General features: G+C 48.6%; 1 protein-coding gene across 42 annotated transcripts in view; it reads right to left on the bottom strand.

Moving 5' to 3' along the window:
- LOC139355527 (disco-interacting protein 2 homolog C-like) overlaps positions 1–23,044 on the bottom strand; it is a 229,331-nt gene that overhangs the window by 8,453 nt on the left and 197,834 nt on the right. For 36 of the 42 annotated variants that reach the window (XM_071067342.1, XM_071067341.1, XM_071067366.1 and 33 more), the window contains one exon: positions 11,306–12,309. In XM_071067342.1, coding sequence (XP_070923443.1) covers positions 12,110–12,309 — 200 coding nt within the window. In that variant the 3' untranslated portion in view covers positions 11,306–12,109. The other 6 variants (XM_071067373.1, XM_071067374.1, XM_071067375.1 and 3 more) reach the window with 4 other exon arrangements.

Here is a 23,044-nt window from a genome sequence, read left to right as displayed (position 1 = left end):
GTAGGGGGTCGGACTTTCTTCATAAACTTCAGCCATGGCTCTGCAGCCCACTGAACGCAGATGCAGGCATGAGAATCCTGCTGTCTGAGGTGCAGAGATGTTAGGTGTTTTCACAGTAGCACAAACTGTTGCCACGCTGCTGCTTATTTTGGAAAATGGTTTCTTCTTTAAGACTGTGTTAAGATGTAATGACTTTATCCTTGTAAAAGAAACTAAATTATGTTCTTTTTTTTTTTTTTTTTTTTTTTTTTTTTTTTTTTGAGACGGAGTCTTGCTCTGCCACGCAGGCCGGAGTGCGGTGGTGTGACCTCAGCTCACTTCAACCTCTGCCTCCTGAGTTCAAGCGATTCTCCTGCCTCAGCCTCCCTAGTAGCTGGTACTACAGGTGTTCAGCACCATGCCAGGCTAATTTTTGTATTTTAGTAGAGACGGTGTTTCACCATGTTGGCCAGGCCGGTCTCGAACTCCTGACCTCAAGTGATCCACCTGTCTCTGCCTCCCAAAGTGCTGGGATTACAGGCATGAGCAGCCACCACTCCCGGCCTGATGAGAAAGCTTTTTTGTGCTCTTTAATAAAGTGCAAAGGGTTCCTGAGACCCAAAAGTTTGAAAACCACTGGCTTAAACCGACAAAATTGTCCATGATTCTTCAGTGTATCTTCTAATCTGTTGATGGAGAGAGGACAGCAAGGGTTGCTTTACTTTTTTCCTTTCACAACTCAATGGTGCTGGGACAACTGGGGTATCCACATAGAAAAGGATGGACTGGACCCTTCCTCACCCTACACGCAAAGCTCAACATGGTTCCAATGTAAGGAGCTGACTGAGACCCATTCTGTCAGTCTGCTGGGTACCATAACGGACACCACAGACCGTGCGACTTAGACAATAGCATCTTATTTCCTTTTTTCTGGAGACTGGAAGCCTGGGATCAAGGTGCGGGCAGGGTTGGATTCTCTGGGGCCTCACCCCATGCTGTGTAGACAGCTTCTTCTCTGTGTCCTCACAGGTTTCTCTTACGTGTATGCAGCACTGAGGACTGTGTCTAAATTCTCTTAAAAGAACACCAGTCATACTGGATCAGGCCCTACTTTTAAGATCTTATGGGACCTAAATTGCCAAGTTAAAGGCCCTGTATGTAAATACAGTGACATTTTGGGTTTCCGGGGTTGTGACTTTAACATGGAATCTTGGGGGAGGGGGACAGTTCAGCTCATAACACCTTTAGGGGAGAATCCTGGAGAAACTGTTAGGTTGGATTAGGCAATGTTTCCTTGGCTGAGACGTCTAAAGCTATAACAAGCAACTGAAGGGAAAAAGACGGTATCAAAATTAAAAATGTTCAATTCAGAGGATACTATTAAAGTAAAATGACAACCCACAGAACAGGATACATTATCACGATAAGGACCTGATATCAAGAATATATTCAAAAACTCTTAATAAAAATCCAATTTAAAAATGGACAAAGGATTTGAATAGACACTCTCCAAAGAAAGACATATAAATGCCTTAAAAAGCACATGAGATGTTTAGCAGAATTCGTCATCTTAGAAATGGAAATCAAAACCACCGTGAAATAACACTTCACAACCACCGTGATGGGTGGGTAAAACCCCAGTATTGGACAGTGACATGTTGGTGAATTGGGGAAAACTGAAATCTTGATATATTGCTAGTGGGAGGGGAAGTAAAATGGTGCAGTTGATTTGGAAAAGTCCGACAGTTCCTCAGAAAAGCATGAAATCACCGTACGACCCAGCAATTTCACTCCTAGCCATATGCTCAAGAAAACTGAAAACATTTTTCCAAAAAGTATGTCATGCCTGAATCTTCACAGCAGCATTATTCATAGTAGTAGAAACAGTCCAGGTGTCTGTCAACCGGTCACTCACTGAGATTCCACTCACCTTAGACGTGAAAGATGTCAGCACCGAAGGTCACACCAAAGGTCATGCACTGTACGATTCTCCTCACAACAGGTGTCCAGAATGTGCAAATCCAGAGAAAAGGAAGTTGGCTGGTGATTGCCAGGGGCTGGTAGAAGGAAGGAGCCAGGTGCTGACTCTTAATGGGTTCAAGGTTTCTTTGGCCTGTGGTGAAAAAGTCCCGGAATTACATACTAGTGGTTGATGTGCAGCTTTTAGAATATGCTAAAAAGACTGAATTGTATTCTTTAATATTGGGGCTTTTGTGCTTTGTAAATTGCTTTTCAATTTAAAAAGGAATTCAAGAAGTTATTTGGTGTTGATATGATAGTATCCAAAACAAGTTACTATGTAACTCACGTCCCCAGCGTTAAACTTCATTTTCTGAGGATCTTGAAGTGTTTGAGGCTAGGAGACACAACGATCCTATACTGTATGTTACACCCCATCTTACTGATTTCTATCTCACATAACCATATTCAGGAAAAACCGACATGTAAATGTGAGCTGAATGCTATGCAGAGGCACATTCCTCTTACCCGGATGATCTTTAGTGGTACAGTAAGAGATGAGATCATAGCAACGTTAGTTTAGTTAGTTTAATTTCCATGGCAACAGGAATTTGGCACATGGGATGAGTTAGATCTCCCTGCACAGCTCCTAACGGGGTTGCCCATTTCTGTGTGGTGTCTGTGTATATTCTCGCTGTGGAAATAAGTGATAGCGCCTGCACAAACACTTGTCCAGAAGCGCACACGAAGCTGGTGAAGGCAGAGGACAGGCGAGAGGGAAGCATGGCTCAGCCCTGGCAAAGAAGACCGTTATTCCAAACGCAAAATATTCAGGAACACAATCCTTGGGAAGACTGGTGATGTCTTTAGACCTCACCACTATCGGGTTGTATCTGTGCAGCCAGTTACCAGAGCCGCAGAACGGCGTGTGTTGGTATTGGTGTCATCACTCAACGATTCTGACTTTTCCTGGTGCTGAGGATGACTGCATATGGCAGAAGCAAAGTGCTAATCTAGCACAGGTCATCATATCCAAGTTCTTTTCTATGAAGGCGGGCAGGGTTAGGAACCACCCCACCCCACCCCACTCCCCAATCCTATAAGAACTGGGATCTGATGATCTGTGCTGTCGAGAGAGGCAGGGTTAGAACACCTCATTCCTCAATCCCATTGTTGAAAATAATAGTTGGATTGGGAGGGTTTTTACTCCTAAGGTTGAAGCCGTGCATTTCTGGAGCCTGGGCTGTCAGTCATGGTGGCTGGGGAATGCTGGGGCTGCGGTTGTCTGGCTGCCGGTAGCCCTGCTGGTGGGTCCTCCCTCTTTGACACCGTTCATTTCTGAAGCTTGCTTTCCCCGGTGTTGGAAGTAGCAGCACTGGAAGAATGGCCGCCTTCCTACAGTGAAGCTCTGGCAGGAGAGGAGAAGATACGGAGCGTCTGTTCAAGGACGTGACGTTCTGGGCACCGCACCATGCGTTCTGCTTCTCAGCTGTGCCTCCTGGTTGATGTTACCATCACCTGGCATTTCCCAGGAGGTAACTCGCGAATGCCACACTGATGGAACAGTGCGGCTCGAGTCCAGGGCCGCTGGAGCACATCAGCAAGGTCAGGCTGGACGCATGTGCTTGCTGACAGGAAAATGACAGGAAATGTCATGTCAGTTCAGGAAAATGACAGGAAATGTCATGTCAGTTCAGGAAAATGACAGGAAATGTCATGTCAGTTCAGGAAAATGACAGGAAATGTGTTTGCTGACAGAAAAATGACAGGAAGACGACAGGAAAGAGGCCCATGAGGAGAGGAACCAGTAGATTCAAGGCAGTTAACCGAAGGAGCGAGCCATCACAGGCTGGGAGGACACCCCAGCCACAGTGGATGTCAGCGGTGGTGGCTGGACTCGGGGTCCGTGAATGTTGCATGATCGAACGTGTTTGGTACATTCTCAGCTCCTGCCCAGGTGCCTCCCAAGCATCGGGTGTTGTGGCTCCCCACACCCTTCCCATCTGTGTGTAGCATGACCACCACCTTCCTACCGTGTGTTTGTCCTATCACGGCTGCTGTGCCTAACGGACGCTTTGCTTTCCAGCTACTTTCCTATAACCAAAGCCCTTGAACGACTTTGCGTTTCAGAGACGACAGGGTATTAGTTTTTCATGATTGCTCTGAGGATTTCCGAAAGCAAATGTAACTTACAGGATGGAAGATATTGGAGACAGTAATTATAGATGACTTTTCTCAGTTTTTTGATTGTGGTAAAGTTACACAGCACTCTATTTTTAACTGTATGGTTTTGTGGCATTAAGTGTGTTCACACTGTCGTGCTGCGATCACCGCCATCCATCTCCAGAACTTTCTGGTCTCCCCACGCTTGAAACTCGGTCTACCAAACACTAGCTCTCCTCCCGCCCCAGCTCTGGTAAGCACTACAGGTTGCTTACAAAATAAGCTTTTTCAATAAGAGAAGGGGCAAGGAAAAGAGCTCTAAAGACTGTCTTGAGATTTGAGGAAGTGTTTTAGGTTTTGTTGTGTGGTTCCCGGTGTAAAGGAACTATTGAAGACGTGGGAAGGCGAAGGTCTGTGATCTCAGGAAGTGCTGGGCTGGGCAGCTTTCCCACTGTGACGGGGACACTTGCCCTCAAACCTGCCTGAGATAATCGCGTGAGGATGGTGCTGCATTGTGACAGCTCTGAACTTGGTCTCCTTGAACGTTGCCAGGTACATAAGCTTTGGCGGTTACCATCTAGTGTCTGTGGGAGACCTAGAATTTGAACATTGTTGACTTTAGGACACACTCATTTTATAACACTCTACCTGTTCTCATCAGTAGGAAATATGCTGTGTCCTTTTTTTTTTTTTTTTTTTTGAGAGGGAGTCTCGCTCTGTCGCCCAGGCTGGGGTGCAGTGGCCGGATCTCAGCTCACTGCAAGCTCCGCCTCCTGGGTTTACGCCATTCTCCTGCCTCAGTCTCCCGAGTAGCTGGGACTACAGGCGCCCGCCAGCTCGCCCGGTTAGGTTTTTTTTTTTTTTTTAGTAGAGATGGGGTTTCACCGTGTTAGCCAGGATGGTCTCGATCTCCTGACCTCGTGATCCGCCCGTCTTGGCCCCCCAAAGTGCTGGGATTACAGGCTTGAGCCACCGCGCTCGGCCTTTTTTTTTTTTTTTTTTCCCTTAATATTCTGTGTTGCTGTAACAGTAGTTGCAGCGGACGCTACTTCTGGTTCATGGTCATCACCAAACACAAGCTTCAGGAAACCGTGTGAAAAATGAAGGGGAAAGTGCTTTTCTGCAAAGGGCTTTTTTGAACATCTTGTTTTTTTCTGGAATATCTGTTTTGGTGTAAAACGTTTTCATATTTAGGGGTTTGTAACGTGTTTTATACTGGTTAGCTTTGAAACCCCATGTTTTTGCATGCCATGGGGCTGCTTTATCCTGTTATTCTATGATATAGCAGGTTGGCAAAACTATTGGTTATTTCACTTTAAAAACCAAAGCAGCTTACAGATTGAGTGTGATTCTTGTAAGAATTTAATTGTAAAATTGATTTGTGTTCAACAAGCTTACTGGAATGGCTAGATCCGTGGACAAAAAGATAAGAACATGTCAAGTCTCTGGGCCAGGAAGGACTTCCAAATAATACAAGTGATACACATTAATTTCTTAACAAAAGATTAGATTTAGTACATAACTGTTTAAAACCTCCATATTTTCTATTATAGCCATTCCACAGTGCCCATGGGGGTGGGCTGCAGGACTGCCTATGGAATCCAAGGTCTTTGGGCGTTGAGGTCCCTGCAATAAAATGGCATCGTGTTTGCATATGACATATGCACATCCTCCTGCAGACAGTCATGTCAGGGTTGCTCGTAACAGCTATACCATGGACATACCATGCGAGTAGTTGTTTAATGAATAATAAAGTCTGAATGCTTAGTACAAACACATTAAAAAATATGTTGATCTATGGTTGGTTGAATCCACAGGCCTGGAACCCGGGGAGAGAATACAAACTCTAGAAGCAAAACGAACAAAGCACTTGAGGTCAGCAGTGACGGGTGTGGGATCACACTGAATCTCATGTGTTTTGCTGTCTGTGTCACTGTGTCCCGTGTAAACGGGAATCATTTGTAGCTTAAGGTAAAATAGGTAACAGGAAACACTACAGAGTGGGCACGAAGGCGCGCCCCTCATTACCCCGTGTTACAGCCAAGCGTCTGCCTCCTAGGGAAGGATTTGTTCTGTGGGGAGACTAGATGTTGATGATTTCCGCATGTGTGAAGGGAAACTCCCTCCGAGAAGCGTGGCTTTGGCCGGAGCACATCAGACGAGAGTTAGCGTGGCATGGAGTTTCCACAGTGGCCCTCAGGCCTGCTGCTTCTCTCCTCTCCCCACCCCTGGCCCTGACGCTTACCAAGGGAGGCAAGTTCAGCTCCAGCTGAGCCCCGCACAGGGCTGTGGGTCTCTAGGGCAGGTGCCCACCTTCGCCTGAACAGGCTGTGTCAGAGGAGGGTCTGGCTGTACTTGAGCTGTGAGAGATGCTCTCAGAGATCCAGCATCCTGAAAACCCAGGTGCTGAAGGTTCCTCCTCTTCCACCATCCTGCGGGGAAGGGGGTCTTATCCTGCTTCCCCTCAACCCGAGCTGACTTCTTGTCTGTTCTGTACACCTAGGTTTTCAGAAGAGTTTTGTTAATCATCTAGCAGACAAACAACCATAAGGTGACAGCCTGGGAGGGTAGACGGCGCTGGAAGGTAGTTTCCTGAATAACAGCGTTCAGTTTCCTGTTTTGCCATCATTTGACCCAAGGCCCCAAGATAATTGAAATATTGTCAGCCAAACACCGATTTTTTATCTGAGTTTTTTTTTTTTTCTTTTTAAGTTATGGGTGCAAACTTATAACCAGGGACCTGACAAAAGAGAAGGATTTATTTGCAAAGTGAATGTCGGGGATGGTTGGCATTTGCCAACTCTGACTAGCAGGGACCCAGGCTGCTTCCGTTCTGCCGCCCAACTCCTGACCCTCCAGCTCCTGCCCCTGTTCCCACCAGCAGGAAGAGGAGCGGGAAGGTGCCTTTTCCCCTTTAAGGGGGTGAGGTGAGAGTTGCACCTGCCACTTAGCTAGTCCCTGGGGTGATTCTCCAGCATGGGTGGGAGTTGGGTTTGGAGGCCTGAGCCCCGTGAAGCTGGGGTTGCTGTTCCCTGAGCAGCAGGAAACTGGACTCTGGGAAGTGGGGTCAGAGGGTAGCATCCTCAGGAGGGGCCTCTCGTCCCGTTTGACATCTTCACTGCAAAAGGGGGTGTGGGCTTCATGGTCCATTGACAAATAGAACGTTACTTTTTTTTTTTTTTTTTTTTTTGAAGCACATAGAACCCTAATTCCTTTGGCTTTTACTAAAGTGGCATTTTGTAATTCCACATGATTTCATTGATATACTCGCAGGAGAGAATGCTTCCTGTAAACCAGAAGGATCTCTGCGACAGTCCTCGATCCATAGAGAGTTCATTTTCCCAAGGTTATAGACACAGCCTTAGGGAGGGGTTGAGGACACACTGCGGCAGCCTCAGGAGGTCCTGGACATGTGTCCAAGGTGTTTGGGGCACAACTTGGTCTTACACATTTTAGGGAGACGTGAGGAATCAATACATGTGAGACGTACGTTGGTTCAGTCTAGGAAGGATGGATGGCTCGAAGCGGGGAGGGATTTCCAGGTCACAGGTAGATCAGACAAATGCATTTCTGGTGCATCTTTCCAGAGGAAGCAGTCAGATCCGCATTTATCTCCGTGTGCAGATGGTGACTTTGAGTTCTGTCCTCTGTCCATGAGGAATTTCCTTGTGGATCGGTTGTGAGGGAGGTACGTGGCTTTTCCCCCCACCCCCAGTAGCTGTCTCTGTTAGGAAGAGCATGGGAGGCAGGTTTGGTCTAAGCTCTTCCTCACCTTGACGTCCCTTTAGCGTAGTGATTTTGGGGTCCTGAGATGTAGTTTCAACTTCATGTTTCTGAATACACTGGCACTCTAAACAGTGTTGTAGGAGGCATCTAACTTACTTAGAAGAAGAAGAATATTTGGAAACACTTGAGCACCTTCGTCCTTGAGAGAACCAAGCCTTTGTTTAGTTTGCTTTGCCCTGAGGCTGTTACGCTGTCCCGGGCTGTGCGGCCTTAGAAAGCTGTGCCCCTGTGAGCTACTGCCTGTGGAATCTGGTGACTTTGAAGTTAATCCAGCAGCTACATATTTTGGAAAGCAGATTCCCTCTTAAAGTGTTGGTGATTATGATTCTAGCACTAGAATTTCAGTGTGTGTTTTCCACCCTTCTTAATTTGTCTCCTCATACACTGAGATGCTGCTGCATTTGCCCTTAGGCTTCACTGAGGGAGGGTCAGTTCTGACCCTTTCTTAGATATTGATCTTGAACGGACAGAATCGAGATTCAGGAAAACTCTCGAGCTGGGAGAGTGTGCTGATATCTATGTAAGTGGGGTTCATGTGTCAAACTCAGGTTTAAGAAAAACCAATTCTAGGCTGGGCATAGTGGCTCACACCTGTCATCCCAGCACCTTGGGAGGCTGAGTTGGGCAGTTCACTTTTGAGCCCAGGAATTCAAGACCAGCCTGGGCAACATAGCAAGACCCTGACTCTACAAAAAATTAAATAGGAGAGGTGATGTGCACCTGTGGTCCCAGCTACTCGGGAAGCTAAGGCTCCCCACACACAAAGTATCAATTCATGCAGTGGCCAGTTCTGCTGGGACCACCTGTTAAGACTACTCTGGGCCTCATGGTTTGAGAAGCGTCTGTCCAGGGTCGAGAGGGAGTAGCTTGAGGGCCTAGAAGCCAGTTCTTGTGGTTGAGCGTGATTGCGGGTGTGGAGTTGGGGGCAGGGCTCTCCACGGCATGAGTGGGTAAATGGATGGGCTTCCAGGACGAGCCCCTGTGACTTTGCCTGGTTTACATCCGTCCAATACAAATCCACAGGCTCTTACTCTAGAAGCTTCTGCTGGGGCTGATGGACTGGCCTGGGGACAGAGGGTGCCCTCAGAGCCTCATGGTGCCGTCTGGTTTAGGAAGAGCACTTAGTCACCTAGATCTAGGATTTATGGCACTACAGGGGACTCCTCACACTCAGAGCAACAGCCATCTGCATTCTAGACTTGGTTCTAGGCAAAGTATTTTGGAGCCTGTTGGTAGGTACCCTGTGTTCTGTTTATGTGTAAAACAAGTTAGAGTTATAACTAGTTAAAACCTATTTTTAAAATTTTGCCACAGAATATGGCAGTTGTGGTGGAGCCTGGCCAGAGACCCCCACACTGAGACGCTGTTGCTTGCTGGGGTTGCAGGCGTTGCCTGCATCGGCTGCCCCTCCCGGCGTGTCTGTGTTCTTGACACGGGCGCCCATCGAGGCTTGGCCTGTGGGAGTCGTGCAGCCATTTGTCTCCGTGTTCCTCTGAGGTTCCGCAGACTTCACGGTCCCGTGGCAGAGCATACGGTGTCTGCTTGCATCCTGATTTCCCCAAACCCCAGGACAGGCCAAGAGTTCCTTACACACAACTGCAGAGGGCCCCGTGGCGTGGATTTGCAGAGACACAGTCTTTCCCCAGCTTGGCCTTCGTCTCCAGAGTTGGCTTTAGGGTGATAGAAGCTTCCTTCAGACTGGGGGGCCTTGAAGCTTTGGTGCTAGGAATTCGGTGAGCAGCACGGATGATACCCCGTTTCTCTGCATTTGTAGCACTAGTTGTTAACACGACCACGAGATGTACAGAGGAAGGAAAAAGGAGGTTTTATTTTCAGAGTAACACTCTGTGCTTTGGGAAATGTGGTCTTGGGGGAGCTGTAAGCACATGCCCCCACAGGAGGAGAGGAGGCCGCGGCATTACACGTTCCGGGGTTTGTTGGCTGTGTGTGTTCATCGTGCTCAAGGAATGTCTGAACGTTTACAGGGAAAGTGGGGTTTGTTCATCCGGTTCGTGCAATGTCTGAACACTTACAGGGAAAGTCTAGCACACATGCAGTGAGTTAACCTGTAACATCCATGTTCGCCTTGGGGCAAGTGTAACATTTGAAATGAGGTGGACTGGGCGTGTCATGTACAAAGGTGAGCTGTTGGGCGCAGACGTTTATGCGCAGCCTCAGTCACAGCCAGGACTGGCTCGGGGTCTGCAGCCTGTGGCGGGAAAGGACACTCATGAGGCCATTCTGTCCAGTCGGGGCTGCCGGCAGGGTCCCAGGGTGGGGCTGTCTGGTCGGCCGGCATCTGGAGTCCACCCAGGTCCAGTGGGCAGCGTTCCTCTAAACCAGGCTTCTGATTGTGGAGGAGACTTCATGCTGGTTAACACACTGTGCAGGAGTAATGTTGTGGGGCTTTGGGGTCCACCTTCCCTATGATGCCGGTTACATTTCTCTCCGGACCTCACAGCCACAGAGATTGCACCTCGTCTGGCAGCAGGGGGTGCCATGTTGACATAGTAATTTATTGTATTAACCTTTTTATTGCTATTTTAATAACCATTTTTTTTCTTTTTAAAGAGATAGGGTATTGCTGTGTTACTCAAGCCAGTCTTGAACTCCTGGCCTCAAGCAATCCTCCCACCTCGGCCTCCCAAAGTGCTGGGCTTATAGACGTGAGCCAGTGCGCCCAGCCTACAGCCACGTTTTTAAAACTCAGCAGTTTAAAAATCCTATTCCTTTTACCCCCTCAAGCAGGCTGGTTGGCCTTGTGCAAACTGGGGTGTCACGATCTTAGCCCCCCTTTTATTTTTACCTTTGGCCTCAAATTCTGATGAGAACAGCAGTTACAAAATGGGCTTTAGGTGATTCTTCCGTTACTAAAGCCAGAATTCTCACCAGGTAGAGATGTTTGTCCCCAGGATTCCAGAAAGCTGTTTTGAATCAAGCCCGTAGGAAATAAGTAAGGAACCAAACTCTTGGTCCTCTGCTTAGTACCAGGGGAATGGGTTAGTTGCTGATACCCTTTGATCTGTGCTCACGTGCTGCATCTCATCACGGGAAGCAGAGTCGCCCTGTGGAATAAAGCCCGGCTCAAGGTGGCGCGTCGAGACGCTTGGGGCTGTCAGTCCCTTATACAGCGGCAGACTTGGAGACTCAGTATCGCGTGCAGAGCCCAGGCAACCGGAGTGCATCCACTTTAGAGACCACATGGACGGTCGGCAAGGTGGATGTCCGGGCATATGGCCTTGACAGGCCCACTGCGAGGTGAATTAGGAATTCGTTAGCAAAGAAATCAAACTCGCCTTTGGGTCCCGACTACTTGGAAGGTTGAGGCGGGAGGATTGCTTGAGGCAGAAGGTCAAGGCCGCGATGAGCCATGATTGTAATACTGCACTCTGGACTGGGTGACACAGCGAGACTCCAAGTCAAAAAAAAAAAACAAAAACAAAAACAAAAAAAACAAACCTTACTCTTCATAGCAAGAGGGAGAATTTATCAAAGTAACTGCAACAAAATCTTAGATGATGTAATTTCAGTGGCTAAGTGAGCTGTCCAGCCCACGTGGCTGGCTCACAGCGCAACAGAGCCAGGTGCTGCTGCAACTGCCCCCCCACCCCGATCGCTTGTGGACATTTTCTGTTTTCCCATATCTCCCTTTTGGATACGTAGCTCGCTACTTTATAGCTAAGCATCAGTAAAACAGGTTGTCTATTTTGAAAAGTAACTATTTTGTCTTTTAAGGACAGAAAATGAAGCAGGTGACAATAGCATGGCGACCTGGTGAATAGATTTAGAGGAATATTTAATACTTGGCACCACTCTGATCCCTTCTTCTCTCATGCTTAGTTACAGCTACCGCCTCCTAGGACAGAACACTTTGAGCTCTGTGAGTAGGAATTAAACATGTTCTAAATCAGAAGTTTTAGTTAAGCAGTATTTTATGTGAATGCCCAGATCCTAAGTGTTCACTGTACTGGGGTGTGGTGTTGAAGAAGGAACGAGGGCTTGGGGCTGCGTTTATGGTGCAGCGTCCGGGTTCCCATATGTGAGATGAGGGCCAAGAGACACGGCCTGGAAGGTTCAGACTGTGGGATTGAATGGATCTACCCACTCCTGGAAAGCCTCAAGTCTAACTTGACTTGGGCTGGTTTTAGGGAGATGCTGGCAGCGCCGTCCTCACAGGTCACTGGGAGGGGCTCTGGCACCGTCCCCGTCAGGTGTCTCATGATCAGCCCAGCTTGCTCATCTCAGAAGCTGTTGGTCGTGTTCTCGTTCCTGTTGTTCGTTGCGTGTTATTTAGGTTCTGTTCATGTGGGGACCTAGGAAGTTCCACAGTGAGAGGAGAGCCGCTGAGCCGCCTTCCTGCCTGGATGCCAGCCCCACGGAGGACCGTAACTGCTTGAGGTTGGCTTCTGCCCCCGGCCTCACCTGTGGAGGCATTGATGCAGTGGTACTTTCTAAGCTCCTGGGGCACACAGTGCTGTTGTGTGGATCCACAGGCTACTGTGGCGTCCAAGCACGTGCTCCCGGAGGAGAGGACTCTGCGGGCACTGATAGTGGGAGCTGGCTGAGAGTCGAGCGAGTTGAGACTCCCTGTGACCTGCACAGCTGCCATTTGCACAGCCCCTCCTGACACCAAGATGGTCGTGCGATAAATGCACAAAGCACATCTCCAGCAAAAAGCCGCCGATTGTCCATATCCAGGATATCCACCACGGTGGCTTTTTGGTGTTAATACGATGAATGTGAGCAGCAGGTGGTCTGCGTCGAGTGTGACTGTGCCACTGCAGTTTTGTTCTCATGTCTTGATGAGCATGAACGGTTCCTGACGAGGGTAGGTAAGGATGCTGTGACCTGAGACTCTGCAGTATTGTAGCTTGAGGAACCAAGGAGTTTTTCTGTCTTGCAAAGCCGTCAGGGAGGATGTTCCAGGCTGGTGACTGCTCCATGAGGTATTTAGGGATCCAGGTTTCTTCCCGACCCCTGCTCTGCGTTCCCAGGGACACGGCTGTCCTTGCCGTGGTTGGGAATGGGTGATTGCCATGCTGGCGGGGGAGGCTTAAGGTGAGAGTGGCCGTGATTTACCTAATCTACATAATGACAGGGAGCCTGGGAGTAAAGTGTAGCCATGGCCTGGAGGATGGATGATGGTTGTTGGTGAACGACTGGCTGCACTCACCGCAGCTGGCCCAGGAATGGGGAAGGATGGCTGAGTATGCCGTTCAACGGTACCTGGTTCTTTCAGATTTGACTTCCTTACGGATTTTCTGCTGTAAAGAGGAGAGAGCCTGTGGTTCTAGGCCAAGCATCTCACTCATCTCATAACATCTTGTATCCCTCAGCCAACATTTATGTCAAGTTTTAGAAGTCCTATCAAACTGGCAAGCATTTCTCAATTTGGTTTAACCATTGGATTTTATATCTGTGTCTGCATCTCTATTTTACATCTATGTGGTTATTTGACACTCTGTAGTACCTTTGTAATAGGTTCTCTTTGGTGGAAGTTACTCTCAACAAACCCTTGCTGCTACTTGAATTTTCAAGGTTGCAAGTAGAAAGGAGAGAATAAAAACCACATCTTCTCTAATTTTAAAATTTGTTGTTTCTCAAATCACACCAGAAGTAAAGATATTACAAATTACAAAAGCAGCCAGAATCAAGGTTAAGAGATTTCTGGGCGATTCTGGCTAATCAGCAGTATTTGCTGAGGTGTGTGCAGCAGAGCAACATGCCAAGAAGCCCGCGACGGGGGAGAGTTGGGAGGCCAGGCTGTGACTTCGGAGGTGTGTTGCCTCAGGGAGAGGAGCTAGATGTAGAGAGGATAAATGGCCACAGGTGTGACCACCGCCATCCTTGCTGCGGTACGGAGGCCTTTGTACAGGGGCCTTTGTGAGCTGAGTTAAAAATCAAAATTGAGAGAGTGCAATGCATTCTTAGTTTTTAAAATAAAATGCTAATAGAGAACGTTTTGTAAGAATGTAAAATGTTACATCTTTGTTTAGAATTTAAGAATAATAATTTGCTTCTGAGACCTTTGCGACTGAGATTTGAAATCTTAAGTATGGTTTTTTCTTCCATGTTTTATACATATGCACGTATACACATATATGTAAGGTATATAAAAGGAAAATAAGCGTGTCTGTATTCACATTTATATACACTTCCATAATGTGTATACTTCTAGTCACACATAGGTCTAAGAGACTATGACGTGACTTGATAACCATGAGAGGGTAATCGCGCCTCCCGCGTTCCAGGCCTCACACAGCCCGTGCCAGGTTTTGGAAGTAGGAGTTTGTCTGCAGCCACTTCGGGAAGCATGTGGTTGCCAGGATTGCCTAGAGCTCCAGGCTGTCTCCAGTCCCAGCCTCCCTGGGGTAGAAGCTGCCCTACCAGGGGCCTGGACATGGACGTTAGGGCCTGGAGCCAGGGACCGCTCCTGAAGTGGGGGGCTCCCCTCACGGCTGGGCATGACAACCGAGGATAGGAGGCGGAATCAGCCTCGGGCCAGTGCACGGCCTCCCTGAAGTGCTTGCGGGAAGCCCCAGCTGCACTTTGATGACCCCATAGACAGCACCACAATCTGTGAGATCCCCCTGGCCCACCCCTCAGGTTCCTAAAATGATGAAGGTTTCCTGAGCTGCGAATTTTTAGATCTAGGCTAAAAAGTCCTGGGACAGACTCACAGGGTTCTTTATGTAGAAATGATGAGTGTGCTGGTGACTCAGAGCAGGCACTGTACCCTCACTCCAGGGTCCTTTGTGCCAGGTGGAAACGAGCGTGTGGGTCACCCAGAGTCCCTGCATCCTCACTCCAGTCACTGCTCTTTGGTTTCTTAATTAAAAGCCTAAAAGCCTTGATAATGAAAATGTATTCTCCCCAGAGAGTAGAGTTTCCGGTTATGGAGGCTCACCAGTAAATGCCGTGCCAGGTCAAATATGCTGAGATCTGGGCCAGGTCCTGCTTCCTGCCCACGGCCAAAGCAGGTACTTCATTTGGGAGGTGACCCGGGGGATATCTGAGAGGCCTGCCGGTCCCCGAGGGATGAATCCGCTGGCCTTCACATTCTGCTCCGGCCTCCATCGGCTCCTTCCTACCTGCAAACTGCCGGCTTTGACGTTGCCATCATTGGAGATATGTTAGGGACTTGGTATGGGTTGATGCCCATAGGACCAGCAGATCGTGAAAAGGTGGGAACCAGGGCTGGGAGGGTGGTGACCACGGCCAAACTGAGAACGTGGTGGGCTGGAAGGTCCATTTTCTGTCTGAGGTGTTTTTTAAAATAAAAAACAGTGTCTCAGGGACATGAGAGGGGAGGCCACAGACGGGGAGAACGCATCTGTAAAAGACTTATCTGATAAAGGCTGTTATACAAACCGTGCAAGGAACTCTCAAAACTCAACAAGAAAATGAACAACCTGATTAAAAATGGACGAAAGACCTGGACAGATACCCCAACAAAGAAGATACACAGATGGCAAATCTACACGTGGAAAGATGGCCCGCGTCTTATGTCATAGGGCGAGGCGTCACTGTGCACCCATCGGCCTGGCCAAAACCTGAACTCCGACACCACCACGTGCTGGTGGGTGTGTGGGCATCAGGACCCTCACTCATCGCTGGGGGAAGTGGGGCAGCTCCTGTGGGAGGCAGCGTGGCGGTTTTCCGTGGAACTTAGCTCTCCGACCACAGGAGCAATCACAGTCCTGGACGTTTACTCGGAGGAGCTGAAAGTTTACTTCCATGCGGAAATGTGCACACAGACGTTGACAGCAGCTTTATAATTGCCAAAACTAGAAAGCAACCAAGATGCCCTTCAGTAGGTGAATGGATAAACTGTGGTATGTCAGATACTGGGATATTATTCAGCACTAAAAAGAACTGGACCCCTAAGCCATGAAAAGACACAGAAGGATCTTAAACGCATGTTGCTAAGTGAGACTCCAATCTGGAAAGGCTGCCTGCTGTCTGAGTCCAACCACAGCACAGTCTGGAAAAGGCAAAGCTGTGGAGACAGTCAAACAATCAGCGGCTGTCAGGGGTTGGGGAGGGGAGAGATGAATGGGAGGAGCATAGGGGGTGTGTAGGGTGGGGCAGCAACTCCAGGTGGGGCTTTCATGGGGGATCCATGCCGTTCCACGTCTGTGAAACCCACAGAGTGAGCAGCAGCAGGCCGAGTCCTCGTGTGAGCTGTGAACTGTGGGTGGTGGTGCCGTGTTGATGCGGGTCTGTCGGTCGTACAGACATGCTGGTCTGGTGAGGGCAGGAGAATGATGGAGGCTGTGCCTGTGCTGGGAAAGGATATGTGAGGACTCTCTGTACTTTCCTCTTGATTTTGCTATGAACGGAAAACTGCTTTTAAAAACGTCTATTGAAAAGGCAAACAAAAGAGTGCTGGCCAGACAACATCAGTGTGAGGGTGTGGCCTGTGTTCTACGTTCAGAATTTCCCTTTTAGAATACACATATCTAAATTTTTCAAAGTTAAACCTTTGCATTAAGTAACTCACTACAAAGTTACAGTATCAGCTTGAGCACTGCCAGGATGGCCAGGATCCTGTATCCTGACAGGCTTCTCCCCTTACAGGTGCAGTTGACGTCCATGGCCACATCTCAGTAAGCGGCAGGACTGGAATCAGGAGTCAGGCTTTGCGGGACAGAGAGGAAGTGAGACCTTGTAAGCACGTGGCTGAGGGCGGGCAGGGAGGAGCCCGTGGCAGGGAGCCGGCAGGGATGACTTTTTGACCAGTTTTCCTTATCGCTGAGGCCTTCTTAGACTTGGGGAGTTGGGAGTCCCCACTCTCGGGTGCCTCAGAAACCAAAGGCTGCTTGTAATGCTCAAGTTCCAGATGCCTCAGGGGAGGTACCTGGGTTGTTGGGTGCAGTTCCGTTATTTGCTGCTTGGTGGGATTTGCCCGCAGCATTTCTGGTTGTTTTTAAGAGCTGATGTTTGAGCTGCTTAAAATCACATATGGATGTCGATTTATCTATAAAAGTTAAGAATGGAATTTGAGTGCAAAGAGTTGTGAAAATGCTCAAGGTTATGTACTAATGTATACATTACATTTGTGGAAGTATTTGAAAGTGCAGGATTTACATTAAACACTTCTCTTGATTTTTGTAATATCTACCTGTCATTTTCCCATTTGATTAATAGATGTCAGAGGGCTTAAATTTTGAGTGCCTGAATTCACTGAAATTAAAACTTCTTACATCAAATGTAATTGAACTGAATGTAGCAACAGTGCATACTTTTAGAAGTACTGATTTAAAAAATATATATAAAAACACATATCCATGAACATGCAGATGGGGGCAACATATTAAACCATGGAAGTAGAATTAGTATTGTTTTCTGAGAAGACAAATTTTTAAAAAGTCAAGGGGTTTTATAACTTTCTAGTTTCCAACTTATTTGCCCTAAAGTGGAACATTGACAGCAGCAGAAGAGGAGATCCTGGGCCAGTGCAGGCTCTGGGAGCAGCGGGGTGAGTGCTGGAAGGAGCTGGCTGGAGGCAGAGCAGGGAGGTGCTCAGGCAGGCCAGGACGGCCTCAGGGCACGCGGCTCAGTGAGTGAGAAAAAGTTCACATTTCTTGGAGAGCCCTTGACTCTGCCCACAGAAAACCCAAACTCCTTCCAACGGGGATGTGCATCTCATGTAAAAGTTGTTACTCCCAGAAAGAAAACCAGTGGAAGTAGAAATTTTACGTATGCAGAAATTACTTCAAATTTGTTTCTAACCTTATCCTTTTCTTCCCCCATCTTAATGTGTGGTGACTTTCTGCAGGTGACGCACACATCTTAGGAGAGCGCTGTATTTCAGTTGCTGTTGGCTCTGATGTGACTTTGTGGTGTCCGATGTTCTTGTTCTGAGGTTCTGCCCAGAACGTGGCTCCTCCCTGCTGAGTGTTGCTTGTTGAAGGCCCGTGTGGAAACTTTTCCTGTAAGCTCGTTGACCGCAGCAGTCTTGGTTCAGAAACCTTTGGACCTCCTGAGACTTCACACAGCCTTCTAACCTTTCTAGTGTGACCTTTTCATTTTACTGTTCCCCATTAACCCAGATGTTTTCCAGAATGTAAGTAATCTGCTGAATGCAGGGTCGGGGGTGCCCTCCGTTGGCTCTGGGGAGAAGCATGGCTGTTTCTCCGGGTGGAGCTTCCCGCCCACCATGGTGTGCTCCAAGCCGCAGCAGGGTTCTTTGGCAGAAATAATCGTCGAAGGCCTGCGTGGTATGGCTGTGGGTATGCGACCTCGCGGCCATACCGGCCCCTCCCCATCAGTGGTACCACAGAGAGGAGCAGGGGGAGGCCTGATGTGCTTCTGAGACTGCGTTGTCCGTGTGTAACTAGACATGCAGAGAAAGTGTTGGAGATGAGCAGGAGACGGTGTCTGTCCCTGATGAGCTTAGCCGTGCCCTTGAGCGGGTCAGGTTTCTGTGCGGCTGATCTGGACTCAGCCTGGCTGTGGCAGTGCAGGTGACTGCTGGGCTTTGGCAAGGCTGCACCCACTGTCCGTCTGAAACGGCCCCCTTCCCAGGCTCGCTGTGCCAGCTGGGCGCCCAGGCCTGATTTCCCGCCAGGACGGAGGCCCTGTGTATGTGTTGGGGAAGGGGGAGGTGGGAGTCCTGCTTTATTGCCGTATCCAATGCCACGTGGGGTCAGCACTCAGGAAACATGTGCTGTGTGGGTCAGCGATTGAGTTCAGAAACCTGGAAAATTCAGCAGTGTAGGCTTTGGCCATGACCTGTCCAGCCCTGCGGCTCTTTGTTTCTGTCTCTGAATTTCCTGCCATAGCATCCTCCTCCTTCCAGGGGCCCCTGTTCCCATATGGCTGTTGGCAGCTTCACAGGTTCCTCTGCCTCCCCTCCCGGGCCCTGGTGTGGCTGGGGCAGCTAGTAGCTATGCAGATCCCACAGCCAGTAGACGGTTGGTGCCAACGTCTTGGGCCTGGGTTACCTGAGTCAACGACTCCAGTACATGGCTGAGCTTACCCCGAATGTCTGGATCGGAAGGCCTTGGGTTGCAGAAAGGTGGGAGTTCGATATCAAAGGACAGCCTGCAATGCAGAAGGGGAAATGGCTGTGCTGGATGGCCAGCTAGAGGAGTCTGTGCAGAGCCTGGGACCCGGTGCAGACACAGAGCTGACATGGGCAATGCAGTGACACGGCCACCGTGGAAGTGGGCAAAGTTACAGGCTTCAGACCGATATGGAGGGGCTGGTCTAAAACAATCCTCATTTTCCTTTAATCCTAGCAACTGCTGGCTTTTGGGGTGGGGAAGTGAGATCTGTGGTGGCCGCGAGGAGAGACAGGGATTTTAATTAAACCCCTCTTTCTGGGAGAGGGGAGTAGCCTTTTCTTTAGGACGGTGAGCATCGTCGTCTCAGGCAGCTCAGGCTGCTGTAACGAAACACCATTGACTGAGTGGCTTATGAACAACAGGAATTTGTTTCTCACAGTTCTAGAGGCTGGAAGGCAGGATCAGGGTGCTATTGGGTGGGTTCTGGTGTGGGCTCCTTCCTGGTTGGCACATACCTTCTCTCTGGCCCTGATACAATGGGAGGGTGAGGGATTTGCTGGACCCCTTTGTGAGGCACAAATCCCATTTAAGGGTCTCCAGCCTGAGGAACTCATCACCTCCCAAAGACCTCCTGACAGCATCACATTGAGGGTGAGGATTTCAACCTGTGTTTTGGGGGGCAGGCAGTTCGTAATCGTCACCCTCTTTGTGTATTTCTGACTCAACATTGAGTCTGCCTTTGGCTCTCCAGGGGACAGAGCCTGTGTGGACACTGAGCAAGGTCAGAGCTGCAAGCATGTGCACATCGGGGGCAAGGGAGCTGCCAGGGGTGTGAGAAGGGGGTTTCAGCGTCAATCGGAGCTGCTTTCCTGGCAAATGTACTCATAAGCTATCCTGGCAACATTTGCTTTTCACGAAGAGTCGATGAGGCAGTGGGGGCAGCAGGCGGTGTTGCCAGAAGCTTGGAACTGATGGGCAGCAGAGAAGGGGCAGAGGCCACGACCTTGGGGTGGTCAGCAGTGCCAGGTGTCTGCCCTCCAGGACTCACGCCTGTGATTGTGCGGAGACTGAGCCGACCGGGGCTTGCCGGCCAGTGTGGCTCTCATGCAGGTGATTATCGGGGTTGGTTTCTATGTAATGTTCCCTCAACCTCATGCCCCCCCCCCCCAACAATTTCTGTGCCTAGCAGAAATCATGCTGCATTTCCTTGATGAAGCCTTGAGTTTCCTGTGGAGATGTAGGAATAGCACGATTTGGCTCACGTCAAAATACTTTGCAGTGAAGCTGCACGGAAGAGGTTTCTAGGCTTCCATTTGACGTTTTCAACAATGCCTGAGTGTTACAGGACTGTCTTGCTTGTTAAAAAGCACCAGATGAAAAAGGCTAGTAGTTAATTATGGAGACTTTTTACATTAGCACAGAGACGGTGGCTTGAGGCAAATTCAGTGTAACGTAGGTGTGTTTGTAAGCCGTCAAACGGACCATCTCTCTGCGGGCGACACATGTTTTCCGGTATTGGTTTTGTTCTGTAAAAGGATGACTGGCATGCGGTACAGTCGTTCCAAAATTCACCTGGAAGGTGTCCACATGGTGCTTTGTTTTCTCCTGACATTCTGGGCACCACGAGGAAGTATTCCTGTCTTCAGCACTAGCAGGAGACTTTTCCTGAACACCTGCTCCTCTTTGGCGTTGTGGGTGTGAAGGGGTCAGAGTGACCCTGTCTTCATGGAGCTTTCAGACACCATGGGGATAGTGTGGCACAAGTGTCGGGCTCAGGTGGGACTCAGGTGGGACAGAGGCTTTCCCCAGAAAACAGCTGCCGATTCCAGGACGGCCCTCCTGCATCATGTCTGAATTAAGGCTGTTCTATTACAGCAGGGGTGTCATGTTAACTGGAAGTGCGCTTTTGTTCTGGGCAGTAAGTAAATTAATTGTACATTTGCCAAGGACAGTGAGGTTTGATTTGATGAATCCAGTAGGGAAAAGGAGAAGGGGCGTGGCTGGGTGGGGACGTGTGTGATGGGAGCAGAATGGAGCAGCCATCCAGGCTGTTGGGATGGAGGGGCCGCGCCCGCATTTTCATGGGGTCTGTCGCTGTTTGTGCCACTAGACCTGAACCTCTGTCTCTACAGTAGTAACGCATCATTCACGTCCCAGCAGGCCAAGTCCTCAGGAAAATGGGGCCAAAAAGTAGAAAACCATGACCGTAGAAGGCAACGGCACGTGACTGAGCTTTCTGGGTTGTGCGTCCTTGTGATAAAAACAGTCCTAACTGAGCTGAACACCAGAATGAAAACGAACCTTCCTCCGTGCTGAAGTCGGAAGAGGTGTGCTTGGCTATCCGCAGTGCCTGCCTGTTTGGGCGGTGATTACTGCAGGTCACACGTGCTGTACAGGAGGAGGGCAGTGAACTCTGGAGCCAGGCTGGCCGGGTGCAAGTCCCAGCTCCATAGCCAGCTCTGTGATCTGGGACAATTCACCTATGTCCTCTGCCTCTCGGTTTCCTCCTCTGTAAAAGGGGGGTAATAGTCGCATCTATCTGAAAGGGCTATGTGAGAATTAAACGACCTTGTAAATGTAAGGGGCTGAGAACAGTATCTGCTCTTGGTGAGCAGAAGGATGACCAGGAGGTGACCAGCAAAATACCCCTTTCGAAGCCTCAATACTGTTCTGTAGTGAGCAAAGACATAGCTCCTCTCTGGACGAAGCCATTAATAGTCGATCCTGGCAGGCAGAGTGCAGATTCCTTCAAATCAGAAATTTGAACTCTGGCCAATGACTGCTGTACTGATTAAATCTTAGGATTTGTTGTTAATGGTAAAGTAGTCTACAAAAACAGAAACAGTCTGAAGGAGTTTGAGAGGGTGTGGGCTCAGCTGCAACCTCTCCTCCCAAGGCCGTTGGTCAACATCATCTCTAACCCTGTGGAAAGACAGAAGCAGTGAAGAAAATGTCGGACAAACATTTGGTGTGTTTGTACACTTCTCCCAGAAATCCTAAATGCTTTGCATGTTTCAGCTAATAATTCATTAAAATGGATTATGCTGACCATTTTATAACCTACTTCACTGCTCTCCTGTCTAAATCCATCCCTTTGTGACACATTTTTTTTACACTTGGCTCATTTTTTCAATTGTGTTTGCTGTCTTACTCCCATGTAAAGGATAAATGTGCATGTTTGTTGATTTGACTGAGACAGCTAATGCTAAATGTCTCTGTTCCTTGAATGTTGACTTGTGATGGTGTCATTTAAGTCTCTTCTCTTACCCCTTGAGTCAGCAAAATATTCCGTGTTACTTTGAGCAAAACTTGCTCATTAGTGTTATGGAGAGTATAAAAGCAAATGGAATAAGTTTCCTGCCTTCAGGAGGATTGAAATCTCAGTCGGTATGACAGCATGGATGGGAGTCGGCTCAGTTTGCAGCTTTTAAAACATGTTGGAATCTTTCCTCTGCCACTTTTGATGGTGAGACCCTGAGCAAATCATTTCCACAAGCATCATGCTCTCCATCTATGACATGGAAGTAAAAATAGCAATCTTGACAGAATTGTGATGACTACAGACGTGTACCTAACCTCTTATTTACTGCCTCCCGATAGAAGATATTGTAACTCATCCCATTTGAGAGCAGGTGGTGATCACCCCATCCTGTGAGATTCAAGTATAAGTATCTGGAATCCCCCATCTGCAGGTGAGGAAGACCCAGCAGCCCTCACAATGTCTTCTGGAAACTGGATTTTGTTTGAAGGGTGAACTGACTCCAAGTTTCTTCTGTTTTCACGTATTGTCCTTCCTACGTGGCTCCTGGGGTTTTTCCCTTCCTCCCAATCTACATTAACCTGATAACAGCCAGCTATGTTTTCTAGAATTCCCCTAAATTGACTCATGCCAAATACTGAATACAGTAGATTGTGAGGGGTTCATTAAATCACGATAGAGCATCCTAAGAAGGAAAGTAGACACCTTTGTTCTTAAAGGGTCTTCAGCTATCCCACCCTGGAGAAGGTTGCTGATTTCCTTTTCTCCTCGGGCAGTCTTGTTACTATGCATCACTTCTTTTCTCTGAGATGGAGTCTCGCTCTGTCACTCAGGCTGGAGTGCAGTGTCATGATCTTGGCTCACTGCAACCTCCATCTCCTGGGTT

This window comes from Macaca nemestrina, chromosome 7, assembly GCF_043159975.1.
Source record: "Macaca nemestrina isolate mMacNem1 chromosome 7, mMacNem.hap1, whole genome shotgun sequence".
NCBI lineage: Eukaryota > Metazoa > Chordata > Mammalia > Primates > Cercopithecidae > Macaca > Macaca nemestrina.
The sequence above is the reverse complement of the archived record's forward strand: the minus strand, read 5'-3'. Positions and strand labels throughout refer to the sequence as shown.